Source organism: Monodon monoceros, unplaced genomic scaffold (genome assembly GCF_005190385.1).
Source record: "Monodon monoceros isolate NGI ecotype Baffin Bay Population unplaced genomic scaffold, NGI_Narwhal_1 Super_Scaffold_6, whole genome shotgun sequence".
Classification (NCBI taxonomy): Eukaryota; Metazoa; Chordata; class Mammalia; order Artiodactyla; family Monodontidae; genus Monodon; species Monodon monoceros.
This window is the reverse complement of record NW_021703783.1, coordinates 820,384-844,699: the sequence shown is the minus strand read 5'-3', so window position 1 is coordinate 844,699 and position 24,316 is coordinate 820,384. Positions and strand designations below refer to the sequence as shown.

The following is a 24,316-nucleotide window of genomic DNA, read 5'->3' as shown; positions in this document are numbered from 1 at the left end:
CTACTGAAGCCCGCACACCTACAGCCCGTATATGCTATTGCTGGAAACAGGTCACAAGGCCCAGCGCACACTCAAGGGAGGGAGATACAGAAGAAAGCAAATACCGGGAGGTGGGATGGGATGGGGTGGGGGCCATCTCGGAAGCTGCCGACTCCAACTGTCAAATTTTAGTAATTACAGCCTCCACATCTGTTTACACTTAGCATGAACATTTTCGGGGGTCATCTTAAAAATGTATGGAAGGATGCAGAGTTTTCCAAAATTCTTTTACAATAAACAAGTGTTTGGAGATGGCGGAGCTCCAGTTCTAATGCAGCTGGGTCCTGCCGGGCAGAGGGGGGTCAGACGGTCGCCAGGGGTCTGCCAACAGCGGGCAGAGGGCAAAGGGCCTTTGGACAGCGAGAAGGTCCACCTCCCCAGACCTGGGAAGCCTGTCTGCATTACAAGGGCTGAGCGCGTCTGGGTCCGCGGGTGTCGGGGGCCAAAATAGGCGGTCAGTTGTCAGGGAAGGAAAGGCAGACGACGCTGGGCTTAGGATGAAGGAAGGAAAAGAATGAAAAGTGCACTTCCGGGAGGCACACTCGTCAGCGGCGTGTAGGATGAAACGGGAGGGCAAGGTCTGGGACAGGGGGTGACGGGGACCCAAGAAGGGGGCCGCCCAGGGGACTGGGGGTCTTGGGAGGCCGGGGAGGAGGGACTTAGTCCGCAGGCTCCAAAGGCAGGCTCCTCTGGACCGGAGACTAATAAGAGGTGATCAGCCAGGCGGACCCTCAGCAGACGTGGGGCGGGTCTCTGGCGAACGCGCAGGCTCAGCGCTGGGGACACAGACGGCCGAGGGCAAGGGAGGCCCAGAGCCCGCGCAGGTGCGTGGGGACTAGTGCTCCCACCTCCTCGGGGGGCCAGCGTTGTCGGAGCGCGGAGTTGTCCCGACCTCGAGAAGGAGGACGGAAAGCCAAGAAAGCAAAATCTGGGTAAGAGGGTGAGGATACAGAGAGACAGGGACTGAGAAAAAGGAGAAGAAAAAGAAAAGAGTAAGACCGGGGTCGAGAGCTCGGGGAAGGTGTTAAAATAGAGTTTTACAGCCTGACGGTAAGAGCAGGGATGAAATACGGTAGCGAACTGAGCTGGAGCGCAGGAAACGCTGGCCGGGGATTCGCGGCGCCGGCGGGGCTGAAGGAGCGTGGGGAGGAGCGCGGGGAGGAGCGCGGGGAGGAGCGCGCACCTGGGACGGACGTCGGGGCGGGACGCGCGGAAGGACTGTCCTGGCCCGAGCCCTCCCCTCTGCGCTGCCCGCCCGGGGCAGGGCTGGAAGCCGGAAGCGGCCGTGTGGGAGCTAACTCGGGACTCAGCCGAGGTGAAGCCAGGGGCGCGCCCTCGCTGTGCCCCCAGCCCGGGCACGAGCCCTCCGCGAAGGCCGGAGCCATGGGGGCTCCGCGCCGCCGGCCGCGCGCGTCCCGCGGGCCCCCGCCGGTGCCGTCGCTCCTGCTTCTCCTCCTGCTCCTGTGCGGCCCGGGCCTGGGTCGCGCCTCCCTGAGGCTCTTGGACCACCCGGCGCCCGTGTGCACCCAGCAGGTGAGACCCCGACGCATCCCGGGGGGCGGGGGCCGGGGGCGCGGGGCTGCCGAGTGACAGGAGGTCCGCGCAGGGTCTCGGGGGTTCCGAGGCTCGGGCACAGAGCGGGCCGCCGTGGGGAGGACTCCCGGAGCGGTGGGAGTTGCTATGCGGACCCGGGAAAACACGGAGTTTGCTGGGAAAGATCGCGCAGCGCCGGTTGCACAACCTGGGCCGGCGTCCCAGCGGCGTCCCACACTTGGGGAGGGCCTCGGAGGAGGCGCGGCCGGCCGGAGGCGGGGCGCGCTGGTTTGTAAAGGGTGGGGAGAGGCCTACGGAGGGCGAGGCGGGAGCGAGCCCGGTTCCAGCCCGGGTCCTGGAACCCTCCTCCGCCGGAGCCCGCGCTTCGGGGACTCCGCGGCCGCAGCGCCTGGCGCACGGGCCCCGGGGCTGCGGGGGCAGCTTCCGGGGAGAGTTGTGAGGGCAGAGCGGTGACCCCTCCGGCGCGAGCCCTGGGGGCCGCGCGGACCCTCAGGACGCCGCCCCTGCGGCCGCCACCGCCCGGGTCTGGGGTCCCGCTGGTCTGTATCCGCCGGGCAGCTGCGCCGCTGTGCCCACAGGAAGCGACACACCCACCGCCGGGTAGTGGCCTTGGGGTGGAGGCCCGGCTTCAGGGAAAAGACTCCCCTCCGCTGCTCTTGTTTTCCTCGGTCCGCTCCCCTCCACCACTGGCGCCAAGAAATAACCCTCAGTATCTGAGTCAGAGGCTGTGAAACAACCGAAGCGGTATTCCTCCTGACCTAATTTTGTCGAGGATTCACCACAAGAGGGTGGAGGAGGGTCAGCGACTGTTTAGCAGAAACTTTTCTTTTAACGTGAATGATTTGGGGACCGTCCTTGTGACTCCCACTCCTGGGCAAAGCGTGAGACCCACTCAGCAGGTCCTTCCCTTGGACTCGGTTCATTTCTCAATGGCCACTTGCCAGGCGCCTGCAACATACAAGGTCCTGAAACGACAGAGCCACACTCCCTGATGATGACCAGAGGGGTGGTGAGTCACCCAGGAGACAGGAGCCGGTGCTCTCGGTGCGACCAGTGAGTGTACAGAATTCCAGGGAAAAGAGAAACTCCTGCAGCCTAGGGTGTTCTTTGTGGCAGAGAAGACACTTGGGCGGCCCTCCAAGACAGAGGCCTGGAGCGTTCCAGGAAGTGGGAAGCGCTGAGCCAAGGCCCATGGGTGTGCAGGATGAGGACTGAGGGGTTTGAGTGGCAGGAAAGTGAGAGAAGCATCGGGAAATGAGGGAGGGGCTCCCCTGAGCTGTGCTGAAACGGCTTGACCTCAGTTGCTCAGCGGGAGCAGGGGGGCTTGGCCTGATGGGGGTGTGGGGTTGGCAGAGAGGGATCCCCTGGCAGATTCGTCTGCACCCCCGGGCTCTGCCTTCCCGCCCCCGCTGTACACCTGGCCACAGACACACGCCCCCCACGGCCCGAGCCCTGAAAAGAGAGGAGCAACGCCCTCCAGATTTCTCTCCCTCCGCTGGCGCCTCAGTGGATAGAGCACCACGTAGTGTCAGGGGAAGCCCGCACTTGACCCCGGAGGACCTGGGTTTGCATCCTGACTCCACCACCTACAGCCCAGTGCTGCAAGCGTGGGACTTGGGGGCTGACAGATGGTTGTGGACCGAAAGGACGAAGGGGAGGGTGAGCAGATGAATGACGAAGCCAGCTCTGCCCACGAAGCAGTGACAGGCGGAGACCAAGCAAGGTTGGTTCTGGTTGCTTGGATTTAGTGCCTCAAAACCCAGGGGACTCTGAGTCCCCCCCACCCATCCGATCCTTACTGGAGAAACTGTGTTTCCCTGGGGGACCCTTCCCACCTGGGCCTTCTCAGCTTCCCATGACCATGACCGCCAGCCCAGAAGAAAGCCCGCAACTTGGAGGTGGTCGGCGGGAGTGTTAACGCAGAAGTTTCTAGACAGGATGTGTGTTCCACAATTTCTTCTTTTCCCCAAGCACTTGCAGCTCTGACTGGGGGTGGAACAGCCGTGGGTTTAACCCCATCTTCTGGTCGCCACAGCTTTCGACCGTGCCCTTCCCCGAGTGTCAAGTTGTGTCGTGTGGGCACCAGGCGGTCGGGGCTGTGGTCAGGGCATCACCGCAGAGTTCATGGGCTCCTCCACTGGCTGCCAGCCTCTGTGTGAGATGTGACAGATAGCACGTAGCATCAGCAGCAGGGGATGCGGCTGAGTCAGGCCTCGGCCTCGGGTGGAGCTTGTCTCTCAGCCGCCCTGCAGCCCCGGCCAGTCCCTCTACCGCCGTGACCCAGTGTTCCCGGCCATTCAGGGATGACTCTTGCCTCACGGGGTTGTGGGGAGAGCACATAACACGCTGGGCGGACCAGGGGCTTGTGTGCTGGGTGTGCTGGGGCAGGAACAGTGGCCTGCAGCTTCGTGCCGCCTCTGTGCCGGGGGTGACAGGCATACCTTCACTCAGAGCTCTCAATGGGCTGCCGGGCCAGCACCATGCACCTGTCTCGGAGACGCTGGGCGGCCGGCCAAGATGGACCACAGCAGAGCTGTGTGTGACCGCCCAGCCCACTTCTCTCTACCGGGCTCTCGTCGATGTCCGTGGAACTGTCTGAGTCCTTCCTTGTAATCTTCACCACTGCGGATGGAGAGGGTGGGCCCACCTGTTGCGACACCTCTTTTTATGTAGAGGCCATGTGGCCGTGATTAAGAGCGGGATTCTGGAGCAAAACTGCGTGGGTTTGAGTGTCAGCTCTGTGGAGCCTTGGGCCATTTAGCTGACCTCCCTGTGCCTCAGTTTTTTCATGAATAAAAAGGGAATGATGGCACCGACCTCATAGGACTGCTGTTAAGATTAAATGAGACGTGCATACGAAGTGTTAGCGTGATGCCTGGCACAGAAGGAGAGCTCGGTGAACACAGGAAATCCTTCTCAGATATCTGGTACCCTTTGGCTCTCTGAGAATATTTCAAGACTGAGGTCCTAAAGGCTGACTGGATGCCCTGTGTAGATGGGCGTTTTGATCGCTGAACTTACTGTAAGGGTTAGGCTGGTGGTGAACGTGGCCTGTCTGTTGGGCGACTCTCAGGTGTCGAAATCCAGAGGTCTTTTCTCTGGGCCTGGCTGCCAGCATTCTTTTTTGGCTGCACTGGGTCTTCGTTGTGGCACCTCTAGTTGCGGTGCACAGGGTTCTCTAGTTGCGGCACTCGGGCTCAGTAGCGGCACGCGGGCTTAGTTGCAGTATGTGGGATCTTAGTTCCCCGAGCAGGGATCGAACCCAGGCCCCCATGCATTGGGAGTGTAGAGTCTTAACCACTGGACCACCAGGGAAGTCCCCATGCCAGCATTTTGATATCAGGGCAGGGAAAGAGGCTAAAGTGCCTCCCAGCTCCTAAAGACACTCAGAAAATTCCAGTTCCATTTGCCACGTGCTATGCCCACTTCTCACCCTGTGTCTCCTCAGTTGACAGGAGAGAAGTGTGGTCCACCCCCCGAGAGTGTCCCTCAAAGAGAGAGGGAGGGTGCCTGTGTTTCATTCTTGAGAATGAGCCCGGGGACGCCAGAGCCGGGCTTGTGGATTCAAGTTCTTTCTTGTCTGTGATTACCTGCTTCTCTTTTCCGCAGGGGCTGAACTGCACAGTCAAGAACAGTAAGTCACCGGTTTATGTTTTTCTCATGTTGCCGCGATGAAGCGCTGACCCCGCGCTGAGCTGACGAGGGTCCCAGCCCCCAGCAGGAGGACCCCTGAGATTTGGAGCCGCACCTGCACCTCCGTCAAGGACGTTCATCGTGCAGCAGTCGGGATGGGAGGCGCAGGCCTGTCATTAGGATTTTCTCTGGGGTGCTACCCTGGTGAATGTGTAATATGACTCTTTCGCCAGAGCTGTCACCCTGAAGTGGGCGACATCTGGGGTGGGACCTTGTTTTGTGTTTTAATTCAAGGAGGAGGCGCACAGTTCAAGTGTCTGTGCTCATTAGGGACCCCGCACATGACAATAGAGCAGCTCTTATGGTTGCCCCACTCTCCTGCCCCACTTCCAGCCACTGCCTCCTCTCAAAGCCAAGGGCATGCTTTGTCGTCTCTCCTAAGGTGCCCTTTAGACATCAGAGCTTTGCCGTGACCCCAGACAGGCGTCAGGAGAGCGAGCAGGGCTGGGCAGCTGCGAGCACAGCCGCGGTCTCAGGGTCACGGCCTGACCGTGAAGGCCTGGCTCCCTGGACCCCCGTGAGGTGTCTTCTTTGGTCTGCATCTTTGGTTTCTTGCAGAGCCTGCAAGCCTCTGCTTTCTGCCTTTCCTGGCCCCCAGGTACCTGCCTAGACGACACCTGGATCCACCCTCGAAGCCTGACCCCCTCGCCCCCCAAAGACGTGCAGACCCAGCTGCGCTTTGTCCACACGCAGCAAGGACACCTGCTCCCCGTGGCTCACATCGAGTGGACGCTTCAGACAGACGGTGAGTGGGCGTCTGGACGTGCTGCCCACCTCCGGGTGAGCCCACAGATTGGACCACCCGGCCCTCCCCCCAGACTCAGAACTGGGCTCCCAGCCCTGTGCTCAGACACGAGGGGCCAGTTTAGTGAGAGGACCCATCGTTTCAGGCAGTGAGTCCTTTTTCAGTGTTTGGATGTTAACCCACGATCCTTCAAGGAAGGCCTTTCTTCAGCCTAAAATCTTCGTCACCTCGGAAAAGGCGTCAGGTCGTGAATTGTCTGACTGCGGGGCTGGCCTTCCTGACAGCAGTGCCCCAACCTCTCAGGGGTGGGTGACCAGGGCGCCCAGACCTGTGGACGGCCTGGGGGAGTCCTCTTCCTGAGGCTCCAGCCCTGCTGGCTGCTGCGTCCTCTTCAAGTTCGGGGACGCCCCTTTGACACCCACAGCGTGTCGCCAATGCCCTAGCCACGAATTTGCAGAGCGTTCGCTTCGAGCCCTGGGTAAAGTGTCGCTGTCCGTGTCCAGCAGGGGTAGCTGTCCACGAGGCAGTGGCTAATCCAGCCCAAAGGGAGCTTGGAAGGAGCAGGAAGCGGAGGGTGGGTAAGACGGGCAAGCGTCCCAGATGGGACGTGCCCCCCCCCCACCCCGGCGGTTAGTCACCCTTGATCTGCAGCTGCGGCCCCTCCCCTCCCTCTGCCCTCCAGCCAGCATCCTCTACCTGGAGGGAGCGGAACTGTCCGTCTTGCAGCTGAACACCAACGAACGTCTGTGTGTCAAGTTTGAGTTTCTGTCCACACTGAAGCATCATCACAAGCGGGTAGGACCCCAGCGGGGGCGGGGGTGGTGATGACCATCGGGGAACAGCACGCGCACGCGCGCACACACTGCTCTTCCTTCCGACCTTATGTGGCCGCTCGCCGTTGCGGCTCCGCGACCCCCGCCTGCCGGCCTGCCCTGCACCTGGGTCAGCGCGGGGCCTCCGGGAGGAGAGGCTCTGCCCAGACCGGGGCTGCCGTGGTTTCTGCCGCAGCTGCTGCCCCTTTTGCTGCCCAGAGCCGGAAGTGGATTCTCTTTGAGTCCCGTTTTGCTGCCCAGAGCCGGAAGTGGATTCTCTTTGAGTCCCGTTTTGCTGCCCAGAGCCGGAAGTGGATTCTCTTTGAGTCCCGTTTTGCTGCCCAGAGCCGGAAGTGGATTCTCTTTCAGTTTGGTTAAAGCACTGATGCTCAGCGCGAGGTCCCAAGACCAGCAGCATCACCTGGGAGCTGTTAGAAATGCAGGTTCTAGGGCCCCACCCAGGCTTCCTGAATCAGAGGCTGTGGGTGTTTAAACAGCAGCAGTTGGTGGTGACAAGCCATCCAGGCGGTCCTGACCCAGGCTCGTCTGAACACTGCTGCTTTACGTCTGAAAAGTGGCCGCTGGCAGGGCTCCCACAAACACAAGCAGCAAAGACAGATCCCCCGTCCCGTGTTTAGTGGGGACCCCCAAACTACTGCTGGAGGGTGGTGAGGACCAGGGACCCCCACGGAGTCCACCAGGGGAGTTGGAGTCAGCGTGTGTCACCTACACCATCCAGAAAATGTTTGCGCGACGAAGATGCTGTCAGGCCTGGGCGGGGGAGCGGTGGGGACCTCGTAGCCCTCTCGCTGCACTTCTGTGCTCCAGGACATTCTCAAGAGACCCCTGGCTTTCCCATTTAAGGAGGCAGAGTCACTTAACAAGTAGTTTTCAGCTGCCCCTTGTGTGCTCTGGAGTTGGAGAGGGCCGATGAGGGAGGGGGCTCTTTCGTCTTTCCCCAAATTCTCTTGCTTTTGGCCCCCACTGTCTCCTGATGAGGCCAGATCTAGGTTTTTTAAAATAGGCAAGAAAGGGGCTTCCCTGGTGGCATAGTGGTTAAGAATCCGCCTGCTAGTGCAGGGGACACGGGTTCGAGCCCTGGTCCGGGAAGATACCACATGCCGCGGAGCAACTAAGCCCGTGTACCACAACTACTGAGCCCGTGCTCTAGAGCCCACGAGACACAACTACTGAGCCCACGTGCCACAACTACTGAAGCCCGTGCGCCTAGAGCCCGTGCTCTGCAACAAGAGAAGCCACGGCAATGAGAAGCCCGCACACCACAACCGAGAGTAGCCCCCGCTCGCCGCAACTAGAGAAAGCCCGTGCGCAGCAACGAAGACCCAATGCAGCCAAAAATAAAATTAATTAATTAATAAAAAAATAATAATAATAAGCAAGAAAGACCAGAAGAAACAAAGAACAGAGAAACAGATGCCTCCGACTTGGGAGCTTGCTGTAGTGGTTGTTTTCTCCCTCTTTTGACTGACCCTTTGGGGGTGGATGGGGTGCACTTTGGGCCCAGGTGGGTGAGAGCCGTGACCTGTTTGCCCTCCCCTTCTCCCATCTCCTAGTGGCGTTTTGCCTTCAGCCACTTCGTGGTGGAACCCGGCCAGGAGTACGAGGTGACCGTCCACCACCTGCCTAAGCCCATCCCTGACGGGGACCCAAACCACCAGTCCAGAAACTTCCTGGTGCCCGGTAAGAGCGCCCCCCCCCCCAGCCTTGCCTTCACCCCTCACTTTGCAGTCAGCCTGTGGGACCCATGGGACAAACAGGTGCAGGGCCAGGTTCTTTGCTGAGTGGCCACAGCCTCCACTCCCTGAAGGCGGAGCCCCTTCTTGCGACACAAACAGTGGGTGTTGGCCCACGACCCCAGGAGCTTCACGGGACCCGGAGTCCTTCCGCGTGGCTGAAAATGCACGTTTCCTGCCCAGAACGTGTCAGGAGCACAAGCCAGTCCCAGGAGAGCTGTGGCCCTGCTCCCAGCCCCGCCCCAGCTCTCAGTTCCTCATTCTTCCCCCACGTCCCACCTGCATTTATCCCACGCCTTCCCCTCTTGCCACTACTCCTTCCTCCTGGGAGGCCTGGCGGGCTCATCTTCCAAAGCATCATTTGATGTGTGTGCACCTCTGGGGCGCGCCTCTGTCCTCCCCAGCATCTCTGCCACTGCCTGCTTTTCTCATTGTTAAGAGCCAAGCACACCTAGATGCCCGGCCCCTTGAGAACAGGGCCTGGACCCCACACCCGCCTGTGCAGCCTCCAGACCCCCACAAATGGCCCTGCATGTGGGAGGTGATCGGGAAATGCCTATTGAAGCCTTCTTCATCTCCAGAGCACCCCCTGCTCACACACGTGCACACACGATCTGTTCACCCGGCTTTCTTGCCCCTCGTGTCACTCCCTGCTCCCTGACATTCCATCATCTTGACATATTCGTGACGTGATATTACGCTATTTGCTTTTACGGTCTCTCCCGCTGGAATGTCATCCTCGGAGGGCAGGGACTTTGTCTCACTCACCACCGTATCTCCAGGGCCTAACACAGGGCCTGGCACATATTGGGGGCTCAGCCAGTATTTGTCAAATGAGTGACCCCCCCGCCCCCTCCCCTGTCCCTAAAGTGGACTGGCTCAGCCCCTGTCACTCGCGGTAATTCACGCCTCTCACGTGCCTTCTGAAACCAAAGTAAAAACGTTGCAGTAAAAGAAATGGAGGGATCAAGAAGACATCTCCAGAGGAGTGGTCCCCACGGGCTCCCTGCGTCAGCAGCACCATGGAATCACCTGGGAATTTGTCAGAAATGCAGCTTCCCAGGCCCACCCCAGAGGGGGCTGAACCCAAGACTGCTGTGAGGACATGGGAAAGTTGGGGAAACGCTGCCGTTCGCTGAGGGGGACAAGTCCATCTCTCCTCAAGGGCAGAGGCGGCTCAGGAGAGGGAGCCCCGGGGGAGAGGAAGCAGGAGTGGACCAGGACCCCTCGGTCCCAGAGCAAGTCCAGGGAGCTTACACCTGGATCTAGAAGGTTCCTGGAGGGAGGAGGGCTGAGACGGCCAGGACGGTCCCAGGCCTGTGGGGCCTCTGGCCCATGGCAGTGTCTTTCCTGGGGCTTCTCTGAAGGGCCAGCTTTGGACAGGCTCCCCAGAGGCAGAAGGCTGTTAGCTCTGGTGTCAGAGGCCCTGCAGGAGCCAGCTTTCCAGGCGAGGCGCGTAACGGTTGCACTTTTTCCCGGTCCACAGACTGCGAGGACCCCAGGATGAAGATGACCACGCCCTGCGTGAGCTCAGGTAACTGTGGCGGGCAGCCCTGTGGGGGACTTAACTTGGGTGCACACGTACACGTGCACACCTGCACGCATGCTCGCCCCTCACTCTCGGCCACGTCTGTGCCTCTGTGGGACAGGCAGCCTGTGGGACCCCAGCATCACTGTAGAGACCCTCGAGGCCCACCAGCTGCGGCTGAGCTTCACGCCGTGGAACGAGTCCACCAAATACCAGATCCTGCTGGACAGCTTTCTACCCGCGGAGAACCGCAGCTGCTTCCGGCGCATCGTGGATCTGGACGTGGTAACTGCTCTCTCTGCCGCTCTCCTAACCCCCCAGCTTGGCTCAGAGCCACCTCTCCAAGCCTCGAGGCCCAGGCGCTCAGGCTGTGCTGGAGGGCGTGACCTGGGCTGCCGTCCTCCCTTCCCATGTGTGACCGGAGTGTGGCTGGTGTGTCTGAGTGTGGCTGGTCTGTGGCTGGTGTGTGACTGGAGTGTGGCTGGTGTGTAGTTTGCTCCGACAGCTGACGGGACACGGCTATCTCTGCCCTGCACACCCAGCCCTCTGTCCTCCCCTCCCCCACGTTTTCCTGGTCCTCTTTTTGTTTAGCATTGTTAATTCCATTATTGCAAAAAGGATTTGAAGACTTTAAAATGTGGAAGTGAAGACAAAGGGAAGTAGAGGTGAGGAAATAAGATGAAGCCAGGGTAGGGCCAGTGCAGGACAGGTGTGTCTGTCCCCAAGATCCCCAGCGGCCAAAGCCAAGAGGGGCAGCTGGGTACTGGATGCAGTCCTGAGTCAACACGGCCACGGCCCTGGGGAGGGGCCGCTCCTCCTGGAGCGGGACCTGCCAGCCTCTCTCCCCGGGACCTCCTGGGGGTGCATCCCAGCAGAGGCCAGGGCCTCACTGCCCCTCTGCCCTGCAGCCTGCAGAGGAGGCTACCCGGCAGTGCTGCAACGTCACGCTCACCCTGCCAGACTTCAGCTGGTGCTGCCGTCACCACGTGCAGGTGGGGACTGGGGTGGAGACGGGGTGGGCATGGGTGCAGGTGGGCAGCCCGGGGCTCGTGCTCCCCAGGGACCCAGCACCGCTACCGCCTGGGATTTCCTGCCCGGCCCCCGGCCTCACCTGGGCAGGGCCCTTTGCCCCCTCCTGCCCAGCAGCTGCGGGGACGTCCTGGAGGGGCCGGCGGGGTCCGAGGTGGGCCGCGTCCCCCCTGCCTCTCCTCCCTGCGCTCTGTCCTTGCAGATCCAGCCCTTCTTCAGCAGCTGCCTCAACGACTGCCTCCGACACTCGGTGGCCGTGCCCTGCCCAGAGGTCCCACACGCCCCAGGTGAGGCGCACGGCGGCCGGGGCGCAGCCGGGGGGAGGGCGGGTGAAGGCCAGCCGCCCGACCCGAACCCTGACGTCGTCCTGGGGCGGGGGGGGTGGGGTGGGGGCGGGAGTTGTCCAGGCCTGCGCTGTGGGGCCTTAGAGAGACTGCAGGTTGGACTCCTGACTGCCTTTCGTTAGCTGTGTGGCAAAGCACTTAACCTTTCAAAACTTGCGTGACTTGAAAAATGGGGATTCTTATCGTCATAGTTACAGTTAAGGACCAGGTAGTGAACAGGGTGCTCTAACGTGTCCATTTCTAATTCTCACAAACTGTGAGTCACAGTACTACCTGCTAAGTACTGTATACTAGGTGCGATGCACTATAGTGCTGTGTGCTACGTACTGTGTATAAGTACTGGGTACTGTGCACCACAGTATAGGTACTGTGTACTGTAGAGCTAAGTATATTTTACTGTGTTCTAAGTACTACGTACTGGGCTCTGGGTACTATATACTTGTACTAAGTGTGCCCGTGCACCTTATACTGAGTGCGGTGTACTAAGTAGTAATATATACCATGATGTGGAGACTCCCTCCCCCAGGTTCATAGGTGAGGAAACTGAGGCACAGAGATGTCAGGCACCTTGTCCAAGGTCACACACCGAGGAAGTGGCAGAGCCCCGGTTCTGACCTGAGCCTCCAGCGCGCTGCCCACTTCCCGTTCAGAAGCCTCCTGCAGCAGACGCCAACCAAAAAGCAGCGGAGGGGCTTCCCTGGTGGCGCAGTGGTTGAGAGTCCGCCTACCGATGCAGGGGACGCGGGTTCATGCTCCAGTCTGGGAAGATCCCACATGGCGCGGAGCGGCTGGGCCCGTGAGCCATGGCCGCTGAGCCTGCGCGTCCGGAGCCTGTGCTCCGCAACGGGAGAGGCCACAACAGTGAGAGGCCCGTGTACCGCAAAAAAGAAAAAAAAAAAAGCAGCAGGCATTGCACTGGCCTGGACGGAACCCGGCCTCCAGGTGGAGGCAGGCGTCTCCCAGTAGGCCACCAGCTCAGGTGTCCCCCGTAGGTGGTGTCGCTAAGTTTAATAACCTGTACAAAGGGCTGGGCGTCGGGCCAGGCCGTCAGCAGGCCCCGGCTCGGCACGCGGGTGCTGGGTGTGGTGACTGCTGCTAGTAACTGAGAGTCTGTCCCTTGGTTCTTATTGCAGACGCCGTTGAAGGTAAGGCCGACTCCTCCCAGGCTTTGCCGCTTCAGGGGACACAGAGGTCCCTGTGTCCTGGAGTGGAGCCAGGCAGAAAGGCTGTACCAGGAGGCGGCCCTGGGTGGTGGGACCATGGCCCATCTTGGTGTCAGGGAGGACCCCCCAGGGTGGGCGGTTGATTGAGGACCCCAGGGCTGGCACAGCAGAGAGGGCAGCTCAGGGAGGGCAGTGAGCGGGCCCCCGGGGCTGGTGTCACAGGCCTCCCTGCCACGCCATCACGCTGTTCTCCTGCCACAGACCACATGCCCCTGTGGGTGTCCAGGTGCATCCCCGGCCTCTCCATCCTGCTCGTGGGTTCCGTCATCCTGCTGACCATCTGCCTGGCCTGGCGGCTACCGGGTAAGGCCAGGAGCTGTGGGCCCACCTGGGGCTTGCCCTCTGCCCTGCCTCTCTTCCCGTGCCCCCGTCCCTGCACCAGCTGGGGGACTGTGCTCACAGCCCCACACATCCCCGCCCTTCAGCCTGTTAATAAGCATTGCTTCCCTCCGGCTGCGGCCCTCTCTGGCCACGTTCTAAGCAGGAGGAAACATGGATCTTTGGGGTGGGGACTTAGCCTCTCCCTGCCCCTCCACGACCCCGATCTGGGAGGCCGTTTCCCCTGTGACCACAGCTCATGCTGGGGAAGATCACCAGCCGGGCGCGAGACCTGTCGAGAGGGTCCTTCCCTGGGAGGGTCCCGCCGTCCGGGTCTCTGCAGGCGTCGGGAGGCCGTCTGCTTCTCGTGCTACACGTCTGACCTTTTCCCGAAGCGGCCACTCCTCGGGGCGAGGGAGGACCTCAGAGTTCTAGGCAGAGGCCCAAAGGGTGGGGCTTGAAATCAAAGTTCCAAACGTCCTCCTTGGCCGCATGGCTCTGGTGAGTCAGCCCTGCTCCCTGGGGCCCTTCGCTGCCTCCGGGACGGAGCGGTCACTTAAGCACGCTGGTTCACCTCCTCGCCCCAGAGCACCAGCAGGCGGGACTTCCCTGGCGGTTCAGTGGCTAGGCCTCTTCATTCTCATTGCCAAGGGCCTGGCTTCACTCTCTGGTTGGGTAACTAAGATCCCACAAGCCACGAGGCGCGGCCAAAGAAAAGAAAAAATACCAGGAGAAAATTTAAGGGGCCCAGTGGCACTACTTCTGGAGGCATCTCGGAAGACTTTTGCCTCCTGAAAGGACACGTCTGGGGGAGGGGCTTTCCCTGAAGGGGAGCTCTGCTTGGGGATGGCCACTGTTGGGGTGTAACCTCCCAGGCACCATTCTGGGGGTCCCAGCCATGTCAGTGCTGCAGAATACTTGTGACCCAGCTGGTGGGGTGGTGTGCCGGGCACTTCACACACAGACCCATTTCACAGAGGAAGAAACTGAGTTTCAGAGGCGTTGATACCTCCCGCAGGTCACACAGCGGTCATGGGAGGGACGGTCTCCCTGCAGAGGCCCAGAGCGTCTAAGAAGTGCTACCTCGACCCCTCCCTTGGTCGGGAGTGGGGCAGAGCTCCCAGCAGGTGCCCCTGTGAGCTGGTCCCTGTTTCTCTTCCAAAAGAGCCGTTCTGAGCCATCTTGTAAGATTTGTGCTTCCTGCAAGGACACTTCTGGAGTGTTACTTCTGGCATTACTTTTCCTTTCAGGGTCCCATCACAGAAAATACGAAAATGGCACCAAATGCACAGGTGGGCACCTCCCGGCTTGGGCAGCCTGGGTTTGGGGTGAGTCTGTTCACAGCGGCCTGGAGGGGCTACCCAGTCAGCTCCTGTCTCTCAGGAGATGGCACCTGCCGGGGACCCACCTCTAGCTCCGAACAGAGGGGACCTCAAACAGCGAGGCTGGGCTTAACAGTTGCCCATCGCTGATCGAGGAGGGGAAGGTAAAGGCACTGCGTTTTGTGAAAAGAGGTCCTCCCGAAAGCAGCTGTGTGTAAACGGGCCTTTGTGTCTTGTAAGAAAAAAAGCAATTTTAATTAACATGGAGGCTAAAGGCCAGATAAAAAAGTGAGAGACTCTTCCCCGAAGGCACAGGCTGTTTCGCAGGCAGCCAGCACATCGAGGCAGCCGCCTTGGGCTTATTCTGAGGTCTCAGCTGCATTTTGGGGGCTCAGGAGTCTTCCGGCCAGCCGGGCGGGGCTGTCCCCGGCCTGTGGTGTGTGGTCAGCGCCGACATGCCTGAACCCTCGGCCTGGCTTCCTTGTTTCCCTCAGACGTCCTGCCCGCTGCCACCAGCCTGAGCCCCCCACCCCTGAAGCCCAGGAAGGTCTGGATCGTTTACTCGGCTGATCACCCCCTCTACGTGGACGTGGTCCTAAAGTTCGCCCAGTTCCTGCTCACCGTGTGCGGCACCGAAGTGGCCCTCGACCTGCTGGAGGAACAGGCCATCTCGGAGGCGGGGGTCATGACCTGGGTGGGCCGCCGGAAGCAGGAGGTGGTGGAGGGCAACTCCAAGGTCATCGTCCTGTGCTCCCGAGGCACCCGGGCCAAGTGGCAGGCCATCCTCGGCTGGGAGGACGCCACCGTCCAGCTTCGCTGTGACCGCGGGAAGCCCGCGGGGGACCTGTTCACGGCGGCCATGAACATGATCCTGCCGGACTTTAAGAGGCCGGCCTGCTTCGGCACCTACATCGTCTGCTACTTCAGTGACATCAGCTGTGAGGCCGACATCCCCGAGCTCTTCAACATCACCTCCTGCTACGCGCTCATGGACAAGTTTGAGGAGGTCTACTTCCGCATCCAGGACCTGGAGATGTTCGGGCCGGGCCGCATGCACCGCGTCGGGGCGCTCACGGCCCAGAACTACCTGCAGAGCCCCGGCGGCCAGCAGCTCCACGAGGCCGTGCAGCGCTTCCGCCGCTGGCAGGCCCAGCGCCCCGACTGGTTCAAGCTCGAGAGCCTCTGCCCGGCAGACGACCAGGACCTCCCGTCCCTGGACGAGGAGGCCTTCGAGGAGCCGCCGCCGGGAGGAGGGATCGTCCGGCAGGAGCCGCTGGTGCTGGAACCCGCCTCCCAGGGCAGCCTGCTGGTGGAGCTGCTCCTCGCGGGGGAAGGAGGGGGCCCGTCGCGGCTGGAGCCCCAGCCTTGGCCCCAGGAGCAGCAGGCGGCCCAGACGCTCCAGACCACGGTGGTCCCGGTGGACGGGGCCCCTCCGGCGCAGGCGGTGGAGCCCATCCTTCGGGCCGTCAGGAGCGGTGCCGCCAGCCGGCTGGCCCTGGTTGGGGGAGACGATCCGGTGCAGGCAGTGGAGCCCGTCCCTCGGGCCGTCAGGAGCGGTGCCGCCAGCCGGCTGGCCCTGGTTGGGGGAAACGAGGCCTGCCCGCTTCTGGGTGGCTGGGGCCCTGGGCGGAACAGCATCCTCTTCCTCCCCATGCACCCCGAGGACCCGCCCGTCTGCAGCAGCCCCACGGGGCGGCCAGACGGCTCCATGCTGCCGTCCCTGCAGCAGAGCCCGCGCTGCCAGGATGTGCGCACGCCCCCTGGGGCGGAGCAGCGGCGGTCTGTGCAGTCCGACCAGGGCTACATCTCCAGGAGCTCCCCGCAGCTCCCGGACGACGACGACGGGGACCGGGGTGCGGGGCCGGGCGGGCAGCCACTGTGTCCCGAGGGCCTGGAGAGCCTGCGGAGCCTCCAGCTGCTGCTCTTCCTCCAGGAGCTTCGCAAGAACCCTGGCCTGGAGCCCAAGGGGCCGCCGCGTGGGGCCTCCCCTGCCCAGGGTGGTGAGCACGTGTGTCCGTAGGTGTGCACATGTGGACATGTGTATGCTCATGTGTGAGATGTGTACCTTTAAAACGTAAACATCTTGGGGCTTCCCTGGTGGCGCAGTGGTTGAGAGTCCGCCTGCCGATGCAGGGGACGCGGGTTCGTGCCCCGGTCCGGGAGGATCCCACATGCCGCGGAGCGGCTGAGCCCATGAGCCATGGCCGCTGAGCCTGCGCGTCCGGAGCCTGTGCTCCGCAACGGGAGAGGCCACAACAGTGAAAGGCCCGCGTACCACAAAAAAAAAAAAAAAAAGTAAACATCTTGGCTCTGTCCCCTTAACCTTTCTTCCCGTGACCGTCCCCACAAGAACCCACAGCCTGTTCCCCAGGAGCTAATGGCGGTGTCCTTGGGTGTCCGTCATTCGTTCCTTCAGCCTTTATTTTGTGCCCCGCATTGCCCTGACCATCAGGGAGCTGTCCTTCCAGTGAGAGGGATGGGGTAGCACACGGGGTGGGGCGCGAGATGCAGAGGCTGCCAGAAGCTCGCCCGGGGCCGTGAAGTCCGCAGAAGGGGCGCCTGGCCCAGGGGGAAGCTTCTGGAGGAGGACGTGTCTGAGCCGAAGGAGCAGTTCGTTTCTCGGGCCGAGGGCTGCAGGCAAGCGGGGCAGGGCCGTAACCGAGCCTGCCGCGGAAGGCGGGGCAGTGGGCACAGCCTGGGGAGGCCTCGGTGCCAGGCTGGGTGCAGCTGGGGCTCCTTCACCAGGATGAGCTGCTGCCGTCAGGAGGCTGAGGGCCAAACACACCCAGTCATTTTCGGAAAGAGACCAGATAGAAGTGAGGATCGTGGCGCCTGACGGCATCAGCATGGCGTGAGCCCAGCGTGGCCTCGGTCAGCGGAAGACCTACGGCTGAGGATTCCTTCGGGGCCGCAGGCTGGGTCCCTGGGCTGCAGCGCCCGAGCTCGGGAAGCACAGGGAGCCCCCAGCCCTGTGCACGCTGGGGTCCCCACCCTGGGATTCAGGGTTCTCTTTGCCTGTACCTGAGTCCTGAACTGGAGCTCCAGGCTCCTGCACGGAGGAGAGGATTCTGAAGTTCGGTGGGAAATCAGATACCAGGGTGTGCGCACGCGCGTGTGTGAAAGAGCTTATCAATGAAGGAATGAATAAATTTGTTAACTCAGAATTCCTGGCGGTCGACACGTTGCTATAGGTCAAGAAGTTCCTCGTGGCAGAGGCCTTTCTCGTGGTGAGGTTGTGGCTGGTAGCAGCAGGCCTTCGAGGCCCAGGCCCCGGACGGTGCTTAGCTCACAGCCAGCCCGCTGGTAGCAGAGGACCAGGTGTGGGAGTGCTATAGACTGGCGTCAGTGTCCCCGCAGATCCTGAGGTTGACACCTAATCCCCTGTGTGATGGTGTTGGGGAGGACCTCTGGGAGGAGGTGAGGGCATGGGTGGGGCCTCGTGGATGGGACGAGTGCCCTTCTGGGAGACCCCACAGGGCCCCCTCGACCTTCTGCCGTGCGAGGACACAGCGAGATGGCCGTCTGTGAAGCAGGAATCTGCCGGCACCTTGACCTTGGACTTCCAGTCTCCAGCACCGTGAGGGGTGTTTCTGTCGTTGATAAGCTGCCCAGTCTGCAGTGTTCCGTTACAGCAGCCCGAGCGGACAAAGACGGGGACAGAGGAGCTGAGCCTTCCCATCCACCAGCCTCTGAGGCACCACCCCTCTGATGATACAGGTGGGTGTCATTGGGTCCAGACTCCCACAGGCTTTCTGAGACATTCCCCCTGCTTCCAGTCAGTGCGTGTTCAACATGCAGAGTGTGGATTCCACAGCCGGAGCCGGGGCTCTGCCGTGTGGCAGGATGGCCAGCCCACGTGGTCCTGGTCCCGGGAGCACACTCTCCATGTGGATCTCCTTCCCCACAGACCTCAGATTCTTGTTTTGCTGGCCTTTGAGGCCAGATGTCCCCAGTTGGCATTGTCCACTATGTTCCCTTTATCAGCAGGGCTCCTGCCTTTTTTCCTAACAGCTTTACTGAGATAGGATTCACAGCTCATACAACTCACCACGGACCCTGTACAGTTCAAGGCTTTAGGGGCTCAGAGTTCAGCAACCTTCCCCATAATCAGCTTTGGAACATTCTTCTTATGCCTCCAAAGAAACGCAGCCCCTAATCATGACCCCAAACCCCAACCTCCGGTCGATAGGCAAGCACTAATTTCCCTTCCGTGGTGTGCCTGTGGGCGTGGCGGGTGTGAACGGAGTTGTGAAGTTCCCCAGGTGCTCAACCTTGTTCTGCCCACTCTCCCTCCCCTCCCCCAGAGCCCCCAGTCTCACACCGGTCTCAGCTGGCGCAAGTGCTGGAGATTCCATCAGCCTGAATGTGGTGTCAGCCATTTGCCAAACACCAAGAGCATCAAGTGTGAATAAAGCCAGGCCTCCTTTCTCGTGCTGCTCTGAACCTCGGCTAATAAAATCCTGCCTCACCCAGAGAGGTCCTCCAAGAGCCCACGTCCTGCGGTCTGTGACTGCCACCCCTGGACTCCTCTCTTCGACAGAGTGACAGAAGGGACTCGAGGAGGAAGGAGGACCCCCGGCCACATGACCCTCGTGAATGTCCACGGCTTTTCCTGTAGGAAGACGAGGAATGATTGCGTGGGGCTATGGACCTTGCCGGATTCGTTGGTTCTGAATCAGCTTCTCTTTTCTGCTCAGGTTTTGGAGGGGCTTTTGTTCATCCCTTAAATGTCCACTCGGCAGGTTGAGCCGGGCCTCTGAACGCCAGGTGTGATGGATTTTACTGATTGCCTGCTTACCTTTGAATCGGAAAGAAGGGGGAGTATTAGCTCACAGAACGATGGCGGTTTCCATCCTACAGCCTTTGCACTCCGCGGGGGGCAGTCTCCCCTCCCAGGTAAACAACGGAGGGGCCTTCCTGCGACGACCTGCCCGGTGAGGGCCCAAGTGTGCTGAGCGGCCTTGCCTGTCAGAGGAACGGGGAAGGAAGGGAGAAGCCTAGTCCAGTGCCCCCCACACCCAGGCACCCTTTCCTGGGGGGAGTCACCTTCGGTTGTTCACGCCTAAGTGTGACGCAGTGTCCTGGCTCCTTCCCTTCCTGAGAAGAGCGTCTGCCTGCGGCCTGACTGGGGGCCTGCGGGACTCAAAGGGTGTGGATCCAGCCCCTGCTTTTTAGCCAGAGCCGCACAACGGAAGGGAGGCCACATCCGAAGCCTGCCCGCGGCCGACGGACGTGGTTCAGACCCGGATTCCCTTCCTGACCGCAGTGCAGCCTCCAGCAAGTGGCTCCATCCTTCTGGGCTCGGGGATGGAGGGGAAGCCCCCCAGAGGGGCTGTGAGGACCCGGAGGGGCCGGCCAGCGGAGTACAGGCCCCCGAGTCCCCCGACCCCAGGCCGGCTGCAGGGCCAGACTCACCCGACACGACCTCCCCTCTTGAGCATGTGAGGGGCAGCTCAGCCACGAGAAACGTAGTCAAGGTGGTCACCTTACCGTCCATCCGCATTTAGGGAGAAATGAAGACACGGTCTTTGCTGTTCTGAAACTATTGTATGTGTAAGTTTTGTCCCCGTTATGATTGTGAATGTCTTGACAGAAATGACCGTTTTTGCACATATCCCCCCATTACCGCAGCCTGTGAGGGAGGGGATGTCGCTGCTGTCTTATAAGTGAGAGAAGGCCCTGGAGGCCAGGTGGTGCCAGCGCCCAGCTGCGGGGGGTCAGGCAGGGCAAGTGAGGTGGGCCCTTGGCCTCACCGTTTGAATAGCCCCTGAATAGCACCAGCTGTTTCTGTGCTAAAGACCAACGACCGTAGTCTTTTTTTTAAATTTATTTTTGACTGCGTTGGGTCTTCGTTGTTGCGGCGAGCGGGGGCTTCTCTTGCTGCGGAGCACGGGCTCTAGAGCGCAGGCTCAGTAGTTGTGGCACACAAGCTCAGTTGTCTCATGGCATGTGGGATCTTCCCGGACCAGGGCTCGAACCCATGTCCCCTGCACTGGCAGGCGGATTCTTAACCACTGCGCCACCAGGGAAGTCCGACTGTAGTCTTATCTTTATGCAGACCCCATGTTCTCTTAGACTCCCCAGACCCCGTTGTGTTGAAAACAAAACAAGCATGGCCTGTTCTCCTTTGTGATAAGCATTTCTGCTCCTGGCTGGGGAGAGAAGGGCAGAGCATTTAAAAAGTCATTTCTCAGCCCTTCCCCCACTAACGAGTTATTCTCAGAAAGAAGGAGCGAGAGCCCAGGAGCTGGGGAATCACCCTCGGGCTGAGAGCCCAGGGGACTTGGCTGTGCTGAGGAAGCCTGGCTGGGCCACACCAGGCCGGCCGGGTCAAGAGCCCGCCAACCGCCTGGAAGGAAGTAGCCAAGGTGCACCCATAACGTTAACACAGACCCGCAAAATGATGACAGATGCCACGGTGACATTTAAGAGTTTAGTAAGGAAACCAGGACAGGAAAGATCTTAAAAGAAACTACACAGGAAGCTTGTCACAAGTCTCAAGTTTTTTATTTTCAGAACAGAAGCTGGTTTTATTTTTAAAAAGAGAAGGAGAAAAGAACGTGATAAATGCCAGTGAGGTGCCACTTCCGTCCTCCAGGCTCTGACTGCCAGCTCGCTCTCTTCCACAAAAACTCATGGACTCGGAGCCGTCCTTAGAGAAGGTCTGGCCCAAGCCCTTTCCAAAAAGATAAGGAGTCCGAGGCTCAGGGGAGGACGGCCTGACCTGCCCAACGTTAGAGGCGGGCAGCCCGGGACCCGAGCCCAGCTTCTTCTCCTCCGTGACCGGCACGGCGGGCGCGGGCGCGGGCCTGGGGACGCTAGACACACCACAGCATCTCTGGTTGGACCCCGCGCTACAGGTGTTCCTAGAAAACAAGAAAAATGAAACTTTCGGGGCATTTCTTTTTGTGAATGAGGCAAAGGAAGTAAGTAAAAGGACTCAAGAAAAACACACCAGAAGGAAGGGGCTGACGCCCTGAGCACAAGTGCTGGCACCAAGTGTCGGGAAGAGGACATCTGTCCCGGGGTGAGTGCGGCTGGCAGCCGGACCGGAACAGGCCTGGCCTCTGCCAGACCAGCCGGGTGCCAGGAAGTGCAGCTCACCGGAACCCACCACAGCCTCCCACCAGAATACCCGACACCCTGGAGGTGTTGCAGCAGCGGTCACTCAGCAGGGAGACGGCCATCCAAACAGGAGAAGGGGGTGGGGCAGGGGGCCGGCCTGGGGCCATGGCTCGGACACAAAGTCCTTCTCGGTCACTGAGATTAGGTAGCAGAGAAACAGCAAAGCTGGAGAGAGGGTGTGGGAACAGAGGGAGCAGTTCCTGGGACCCCCAGAATCTGGGCCCCAGAACTTTGACCACATGAAATTCAAAGGGCAAGAAGGGGGGTCCTGGGGAGGAGAGAAGGCAGGAAAAGAACAATTAGTTGCAAAATCCAACCAGCTGATCCTGGACCTGGTGGGCAAGGGGCTGGGAGCAGGGACATCGAGTGCAAACATGTTCCTCCCTCCCCGCCCCGCCACCCATGAGAGCAGGGAGGCTCAGGCCATCAGCCCTGTCTGTGTGTGTCTTCTGTCAACAGCCCCCAAGAAATTGAGAGAGAGGAGCCCCAAGTGCAAAACGGAGGCCCAGAAAGCGAAAGTCATGTGTCACTGAAGCTAGTGGGTGACAGAGTAAAAGCCACAACCCATGACCTCTGACCCTGTGTCCAGAGTTTATTACGCCACACAGAGCTCCCCAGGCACAAGGAGGGAGGGAAACAGATTCCTACAACCTCCCCCAGCCCCATCCTCCCGCAGGGTGGAGGGGAGTAGGTGCCCCTGGCCTGGCTCTCAACTCTTCCTGCACTCTGACCTCCCCCCAGAATACTCATCCTGCCTCAAAGATGCCGAGAGAGGTCCTACATCAAGACTGTACGTGGGCAGCCCCTGGATGTGACCTGTCACTAGGGAGGGAGGCTGGGCCGGGTGGGGCTTAGCCACCCTACTCCACGCAGCCTGCTTTTCCCTAGAGGCTCCCGTGACCAGAGCAGAGGACAACGGTCACCACCGCCCTTTCTCATGTATACCATGCTTCCTAAAGGAAGGACAGGTGGGGAGGTGGATTTCCTACTCCTGTGGGCCCATGGGAGGCCCAGCTCACATGGTTTTCTATCCAGAAACCCCACCAAAGCTGTTCTGAGCCAAGATCTGACCCAGCCAGCAACCAGCTGCAGGAAGGATAGGAGTCATGGGCACATTTGGAGGGAGAGAGGGAGGGCAGCCAATGGCTGACCCTCCGCAGACCCTGTAACAACACTGGCACCGAAGCCCAGCTGGACCCAGTGGCCACGTTGAATGTGGCATCTGGGTATTTGTCCTTATGCTTTGCAAGCAGCACCAGTGTGTGATGTGATGCAAGTGGAAAGCACGGAGGTAGTAACACCCAAGAAAAGGTGCAGTTTGGTCCTTAGAGTATGGACCCTCCCCTCCCCCCAGCTGAGAGGAAAGGAGTGGCATTGAGGAAGATCCTGGGTGAGCTTCTCCCTCGGAGGAGGGCCACTGGGCAGCCCCCAGGAGCCCAACTCTGTCTGGGAATTCATGGCCACAGATTCAGGTAGGAATGAGGAGTGTGTGGTGGGGAGGACCGGGCCTCCCCAGATCTCCTACTGATTGTGAGGGGCACAGGTTGGAGACAACACACGCGTGAATGCACACGCATGTGCGCACACACACACACACACAGACTTTGCATCTACCATCTGGAAGAAATGCAATGGACACATCAGGGGAGCATGGGATTCTGGGTCATTTCAAGATGTGGGTCAAGGACCACTAACCACAGCCTAAAAGAAGCTGGCACGTCCAAGCAAGGGGGGTGGCCGAAGGCCCTGGGCCCCCCTTTCCTCCATTCTGCCCCGCAAGGGAGAGGAATCAGAGGAGGTGGGAGAAGCAAGAAGCAGAGGTGCCCCGCCCCTGGAGGGAAGGATTGGGGAAGGGCGTTGAGAGAAGAAGAGAGCCGGCGACCCTCCTCCCTCTCTTTAGCGGCTGGCTCCTTCCAAGCAGTCTTGACCCAAGGGGTTCAGAGGGGCGCGCTGGCTCTCAGCCCTGTTTACAGTTACCTCCCCCAAACAGAGGCTGATCCAGTCTGGGTGAGGGAAGGTCGCAGGACAGGGAGCGGGGTCTCCCAACTCCAGAGCAAGCCCCCAGACCCCTCAGTTTTGGGAAGCCACAGCCAGGGTGTTGACGTAGCCGTGGGCGCCCCCCTCATCCTCCGAGACGCAGTGGCCCAGCTGGGGGGCTCCCGGCACGAACGGGGCGGAGGGCGGAGCGCCGTAGACTGCCCGAGCCCGACTCGGGGACGCCGGGGTCTCCCTGTCCCAGCAGCCCTCCAGGGCCTCCAGGCCGCGGCAGCCGAGGAAGAAGAGGTTCTTGAGCATGAAGACGGAGAGCGGTTGCTGGTAGCTCACGGCCAGCAGGCAGCGCAGCGCCAGCAAGGGTACATCCACGAGGCAGCCGCCCAGCAGGCGCAGCAGGCGGCTGCAGCCTCCCGGCCGCGAGGCCCGGCCCCGGGGCGAGGCGGCAGCGGCGTGGAGCTCGTGGAGCCAGAGCACCGGCGAGGCGAGCGCGAGGAAGTAGGCGGCGAGGAGCAGGTAGCGCAGGTGCGCGGGCAGCGGCGCGCGGCCGTCCAGCATCAGCTCCACCAGGGCGGAGCTGTCCAGCAGGTCCAGGCACGTGCCCAGGAAGCAGCCGGCGGCGCGGTGCCGCTGGGGCTGCAGGAGCAGGGGGCCCGCGGAGCCGGGGGTGGCGCCCGCCTCGCCGATGGCCCGCACCAGGCAGTAGAGCAGCGGCGCCGACAGCGCCAGGGTGAGGCGGAAGCCCGTGGTGCCGAAGGGCGCGCGCAGCTCGATGAGGTCCAGGATGGACGTGCCCAGGATGAGCACCACCTTGGGCGTGAAGGCGATGGAGTAGATG

The 24,316-nt window shown here is 60.9% G+C and overlaps 2 protein-coding genes across 3 annotated transcripts; one reads left to right on the top strand and one right to left on the bottom strand.

Annotated features, from left to right (window-relative positions):
• Positions 1-1,255: 1,255 nt before the first annotated feature.
• Positions 1,256-22,061, top strand: IL17RA (interleukin 17 receptor A). Of its 2 annotated transcripts, XM_029205197.1 has the most exons (14): positions 1,256-1,572; positions 5,203-5,227; positions 5,885-6,031; positions 6,714-6,826; positions 8,418-8,544; positions 10,084-10,131; positions 10,247-10,410; positions 11,034-11,117; positions 11,357-11,441; positions 12,632-12,643; positions 12,923-13,024; positions 14,290-14,331; positions 14,856-18,078; positions 18,666-22,061. In XM_029205197.1, the coding sequence occupies exons 1-13, from the start codon at positions 1,423-1,425 to the stop codon at positions 16,379-16,381; spliced, it is 2,625 nt and encodes an 874-aa protein (XP_029061030.1). In that variant the 5' UTR covers positions 1,256-1,422; the 3' UTR covers positions 16,382-18,078; positions 18,666-22,061. The 2 variants fall into 2 exon arrangements, with proteins under 2 accessions (XP_029061030.1, XP_029061031.1); XM_029205198.1 differs by lacking the exon at positions 12,632-12,643.
• A 1,495-nt stretch (positions 22,062-23,556) lies between these two features.
• TMEM121B (transmembrane protein 121B) lies at positions 23,557-24,315 on the bottom strand (the record flags this gene model as incomplete). The annotated part of the gene is made up of 1 exon (XM_029205241.1): positions 23,557-24,315. A coding segment is annotated over one exon (759 nt), but the record flags the coding sequence as incomplete, so codon positions are not given.
• Position 24,316: the final 1 nt, after the last annotated feature.

Bases quoted from the DNA above. Each gene is read 5' to 3' on its own strand.
- IL17RA (XM_029205197.1), top strand. From the start codon at position 1,423: ATGGGGGCTCCGCGCCGCCGGCCGCGCGCGTCCCGCGGGCCCCCGCCG. The intron at 13,025-14,289 runs GTAAGGCCAGGA...TTTTCCTTTCAG, and splicing joins CCTGGCCTGGCGGCTACCGG to GGTCCCATCACAGAAAATAC. The intron at 14,332-14,855 runs GTGGGCACCTCC...TGTTTCCCTCAG, and splicing joins AAATGGCACCAAATGCACAG to ACGTCCTGCCCGCTGCCACC.